The 6,052-nt window shown below is 40.5% G+C and overlaps 1 protein-coding gene across 1 annotated transcript; it reads left to right on the top strand.

Moving 5' to 3' along the window:
- Positions 1-3,245: 3,245 nt before the first annotated feature.
- Positions 3,246-5,751, top strand: LOC124270278 (calmodulin-like). The gene is made up of 4 exons (XM_046705319.1): positions 3,246-3,257; positions 3,878-3,926; positions 4,084-4,227; positions 5,546-5,751. The coding sequence occupies exons 1-4, from the start codon at positions 3,246-3,248 to the stop codon at positions 5,749-5,751; spliced, it is 411 nt and encodes a 136-aa protein (XP_046561275.1).
- The last annotated feature ends 301 nt before the right edge of the window (positions 5,752-6,052 follow it).

Below are 6,052 nucleotides of genomic sequence, written 5' to 3'. Positions count from 1 at the left end.
TAATAAGCTATACTTTCTAACAGTGTTAATGCAGCTGTTTCAGCGCCAGCACCTTTACGGAATCCAAATTGATACTTGTGCGGGAAAGGTTTACTGTGGCAACACCAATTTTCTATTCTTTCTAAGATGACTCTTTCGAATAATTTGCTGACAATAGGAGTTAAAGTTATTCCCCGGTAATTTGAAGGGTCGCATGTGCTTTTACCTTTTCCTTTGTGTATGGGAAGTATGGTACCAACATTAAAACCACAAGGTAGATATTCATAATGAACAATAGCATTGTAAAGTGCTACTAGGTGATTAATAACAGATCTACCGGCGTACTTTAAGTGTTCATTAACAATACCATCAGGTCCAGGTGATTTGCCGTTCTTAAGTCGCCGAATAGTGCATAACAGTTCATCAAACGTAAAAGGACACTGAAGCAGTGTAGAAACATCATCACAGTCATCATGAGTATTATCAAGTTGAGATACAAAGTTATTTACATAATCAGTAAGATCTGAATCAAAATTAACATCTGTACATGGTAGAGATAGGTCTCTGAAATATTTAGCAAATAGGTCACATATACCTTCCTGAGTATTACAAGATGTGTTTTCGTAAGTGAGAACTTGAGTGTATTCTTTTTTACGTTTGTATATTTTGGTAGCTTTAAAGTACTCTTGTATACCTAGTTCAGAAGCCTCATAAATTCTTTTGAATTTAAGATCATCCTCATGTTTCTTTGATTGACGATGTCGTTTTCGGAAAATACGTTTTGCTTCTTTATATGCAATGTAGTAACTATTCTCTTTATCATGGATTTTACCATTACGGATCCATTCATTGCGACAATTTCTCATTGTATTATGTAGGTCTTTCAAATTATCTTTTTTCCAATATGGTTTCAAGTTTGCCTGGTAACGAGAGGAAGGGATACTTATATTTGCTGCAGAATGGAGAGATTGGGTTAAATATGCATAATGAGCTTCGATGTATTCTTCTGGAGATGTATACTGGGAGCATTCGAATTCAACATTTCTAAAATAGTTTTCAGTTTCATACCGATACAATGAGAGATCTACTTGATTGGCTTTTCGCCAATTTAGATGTATACCACCAGTATAGGCTGTATGTAGGAGTTTCACTACGAAACACCGTGAGGATAGGAAAATGGTCGGATACAGCATAGCTTATGTTATTGTCAACAGCATAACCCAGTACCCTATTTCTGAGATCACAGTCTATGAAGACGTAGTCAATCAAACTTCTTTGTGTTTTACACTTGTTGGAATAAGTAAAAACATTACTATCATCCAGAGGTATAACAGATACAAGGTTTCGTTCTGTTAGAACCCTATTTAGATACCTAGCTCTACGCTTTGAGTCAACACAGTGTCTTATGTCAGCATTAAAATCGCCAACTAATATTGTCTCTGCTTCTTGAGCGCACTTGTCATATAGATCAAAGGTATTATACAGTTCTTCACAATACCGAGAATCAAGCACGTTTGTGGACGGAAGTCGGGTGCCAATTATAAATGTTGTGCTCCGTTAATAGTCACCTTTGCACCAAGGATGTTTTCACTCTCTGATACGTAGAGCACAGAGCTGTTTAATGTTTTCCGGATAAACAGAGCAACACCACCTGCTCCTCTCTGTGACGAATGGTCAGTTCTACACTTATAGTATACACTAAAAAGAGTCATGTAGATCGAGCAGTGTTGATATTTCAGACTTATTCATCCAATGTTCGTTAATGAATAGAGCATCACAGCCATCGAGCTTTGTTTTGAGATGGGGCAAACAGTTACTAGCACCCCGTACATTCCACGTTATTACACTGAAAGCTGCCATGAGAATATACACAACTCCACACCACGCCCTACTTGTGTGCTTCATTGTCTTGGCTTTTCAGAAATGTCGTCAGTGTACCAATCGCTGTTTGGAATCCAGTCCCTGCAGTTTACGTTTTCGGGCCAGAAGCACTCGTCGTCATATATAATATCCGCACATCGTCTTGACACTGTTATTCTGATGGTGTATGTTGGATTACGTCCCCCTTCCCAATGTTTCATCAGCCTGGTATTGGAGACGTTAACGCCACGTTCTTTGGCATATTCACAGATGGCGTCTTTAACGACTTCGTAAGGTTCATCAGCACGAACATAACTCAGTACAAACCGTTTGTTTCTATTTCTGGATACTCCTGAGAAACACTTTTTCCAGTGGTTAGTGAAAGTTACGTTTCTTCTGTCTGTTGATTGGTTTCGTCTCGTGTGTGAGGAGTACTGGTTGTTAGTGACGTAATCTACTGTACCAGTGTCCACAGGAGGGTTGATATCATAGCTTGTCTGGGTCTCCGCTGTGACGTCATCATTGAATGGCTGGGGTGTGCTGACAGGGCTTGATTGACTATCCCTGGGCTCCATTGTCGTCTTGCTTGGCGTGGTTACATCAGTGCTTGTATCCTTGAGGGCCTCTGAATACAGTAGCTTGTGCCTTGTACTTACGCAATCCATTTTGCCCTCAACTGCTCGTACGCACTTTTCAATGGAGTTGAGCTTTGAATTTAGGCTATCTTTTGTGTCTTTCAGTTCTAAGTCTTTCTGCTTTATCTGATTGCGTAATTTCACAGCTTCTGACTTGAGAGTTTTTTTTTCACTATGGCAAAGAGAAGTTATCTCTTCTTTACAACACTTGACCTCGTCAGATTTTTCTATCATAGGCTTCAATCAGCTGCATCATGTCTCTATCATATTTTTCCTCAAAGGTTTCTAATTGTTTACATACAGACTCAAACTTCTTTATCATATCTTCATGAATACACATCATCTTAGATAGCATTTGCGAGGCAATATCTTTATCCATATCACTTAATTCATGTTGAACTTTGGGCTGGACCGACTTAGCCCTGCTCAGAACTTCAGTCTGTATAACATGTGACTGTATAGCTCCCTTGTAGAACTTATACAGTAGATACACGTCAGATGCATACTTTTCTGCAATTGACTTTGACTGGCCATTTCTTTTCACCCTCTTCACAAGAGTTCCCTCCGGAAAATCCCCGACACTCAGTTTTAGCAATATCATATATAGCTTGTCTGATATGGTTCAAACCTTCATCATCATCGACATATGAATCGACCAGCTTTTGTTCACACGTTTTCCTGTCATTAACACCTATAATGTCATTAAGTTCATTCAAAATATTATAATCCAATGGATCAGGGTTCTGTGTTTGATAATACTGTGAAGAGTTCATGTCGGCCATGGTAAGCTCACGTATAGAGGGAAAAGTTGTATTTACCTCAGACAATAAGTCCATCCATATCGTAATCCATGAATATTATAATCCACAAGTGTAGAATTACATTCTGTAGACACAGAGTCATGTAGCTCCTCGAGTTCAAATTCGTGATTACATCATATAGTAAGAGCAGAGCTCTCAAAAGCACGTCCGTTCACCTCGACACCCCAAGCCATTATCAGGGTATATGTTCACCATTGGTTAAACACCTTTGCTCATTCACGTGATTGATGTATATCCCTGAACAGCTCAACGCCAGTTTCATTTTAAAATGTCACAAATGGTATCCTGCATATATTTTGTGACGAAATACTCGTTGTATATTTCAACTATTTTCTTGTGATTTAAAGTTCTTTCTTAAACTCGACATTTCTATTGTTTGTCGGTTGTTTTTTTCGGAATTACATTGTTTTAAAAAACCCGAAAAAGGACTATTAAATTATTACCAAGTACCAAGAAATTTCGATTTTAAAACCCCCAATCTATCCTGAAGTTTTTGTTCTGAACCCTTTATAAATGACATTGTATATTATTTTACCATAGAGCCTTAGTCTTCTCATATCTGTTAATTTCTATGTATTTCAGGAACCTGAACTAGACCCTGACGAATTATACAGACAGCATATTATAAAGAGTAAGTGGATGTTATCTGCTTTGCTGGAGAGGTATCCAAATTATAAAAATAAAAAGGCATAAACTTCAGTGAGCAAATAAACCGTCAGCATGCTGTTAGAAGTATTTACAAATAATTACTGAGAGCTCGTTTTGAAGCGTATATGTGTGTATTTCAGAAGTGAAGGATGGGCTGTGTCTAGCAGTAAGCAACGACCAAGTCCGTATCACGGTCGACAACATCAACCATCTCCTCAGTATCCTCAACATCAACACCTATGACGAAGACGTCCTCGACCTTATCAGGAATGCTCTCATTGATAGTAAGGTGTAACACGTAGTGACTTGTAGTTGGAGGTGCCTATGTCCAAGTGACAGTCCGTTGTGCATTAAGATATCCTGACATGTGCAGATATCGCCACTTGATTCCTACCCGTGGGAGTCGTCGGACGTAGATATCCCTGCTTGATTCCTACCCGTGGGAGTCGTCGGACGTAGATATCCCTGCTTGATTCCTATCCGTGGGAGTCGTCGGACGTAGATATCCCTGCTTGACTCCTACCCGTGGGAGTCGTCGGACGTAGATATCCCTGCTTGATTCCTATCCGTGGGAGTCGTCGGACGTAGATATCCCTGCTTGATTCCTATCCGTGGGAGTCGTCGGACGTAGATATCCCTGCTTGACTCCTACCCGTGGGAGTCGTCGGACGTAGATATCCCTGCTTGATTCCTATCCGTGGGAGTCGTCGGACGTAGATATCCCTGCTTGATTCCTACCCGTGGGAGTCGTCGGACGTAGATATCCCTGCTTGATTCCTACCCTTGGGTGTCTTCGGGAGTAGATATCCCCACTTGATTCCTACCGGTGGGAGTCTTCGGACGTAGATATCCCTGCTTGATTCCTATCCGTGGGAGTCTTCAGGAGTAGATATCCCTGCTTGATTCCTACCCATGGGAGTCTTCAGGAGTAGATATCCCTGCTTGATTCCTATCCGTGGGAGTCTTCAGGAGAAGATATCCCTGCTCGATTCCTACCCATGTGAGTCTTCAAGGGTAGATATCCCTGCTTGATTCCTATCCGTGGGACTCTTCGGACGTAGATATCCCTGCTTGATTCCTACCCGTGGGAGTCTTCGGACGTAGATATCCCTGCTTGATTCCTATCCGTGGGAGTCTTCAGGAGTAGATATCCCTGTTTGATTCCTATCCGTGGGAGTCTTCAGGAGTAGATATCCCTGCTTGATTCCTACCCATGGGAGTCTTCAAGGGTCGATATCCCCACTTGATTCCTATCCGTGGGAGTCTTCAGGCGTAGATATCCCCACTTCATTCATACCCGTCGGAGTCTTCCGGCATAAGTTTACAAGTGTGTGTCTTAAAGAATGGATGAACCAGCATTAAGTTTGCAAGCATGTGTCTTCAGGCATAAATGACCTAGTATTAAGTTTACAATTGTGTTAGTTTAATCGTAGATGTGTCTACAAGTATGTGATTAGATGCAGAACCATGTACACAGTACTCGCAGCTTACCCGTGTGCGTCAGTGGTAATGTACAATAGTAAACGCACTTTCTATAATAATATTTGTATAAACAACACTTCGTGAAAACATATCTATATATGCTGCATGGTCTTTCTTCAGCTGGAGGAGATATTGAAACGGACGATTTCGAAAAGGTTGTCCTCAAAAGCGTCTTGACAAAGGACGAGGAAGTAGAGAAGGCGATAGAAGATGCCTACCGTATCGTAGATGTTGACGGCGATGGAGTCATTACCGCTGCTGACATATACCAGTTGATGTTGGCCATAGGAGAGATGATAAGTGATGATGAACTCCTACATGCTTAAGATGGTTGACAGTGATGGAGACGGCCGAATCACATTTGAAGGTAATATCCTTTTGAAAATGTTTTAATAAAAGTCTCTGAGACAATACTTTTCTGTTCTGATACGATACCATTTCCATTTCAAATACTAGGAAATTAAATTACTTACTTCAAAATGTTGTTTATACAAGGGTTCTGAATTATTAATTGGGAACTGTAACTTTTGTGAATGCTAAAACGGCAGATGTTGAAAGAGACGCATCTAGGTGATAGTGGCACTCCACTCGAGCCATATCCTGAAAAAAATTCGTAGCTCACATTTG

The sequence above is a fragment of the Haliotis rubra genome, unplaced genomic scaffold (genome assembly GCF_003918875.1).
Source record: "Haliotis rubra isolate DU_JTF1 unplaced genomic scaffold, ASM391887v1 Scf1500, whole genome shotgun sequence".
Lineage (NCBI taxonomy): Eukaryota > Metazoa > Mollusca > Gastropoda > Lepetellida > Haliotidae > Haliotis > Haliotis rubra.
This window is presented reverse-complemented; position numbering and strand designations above follow the sequence as displayed.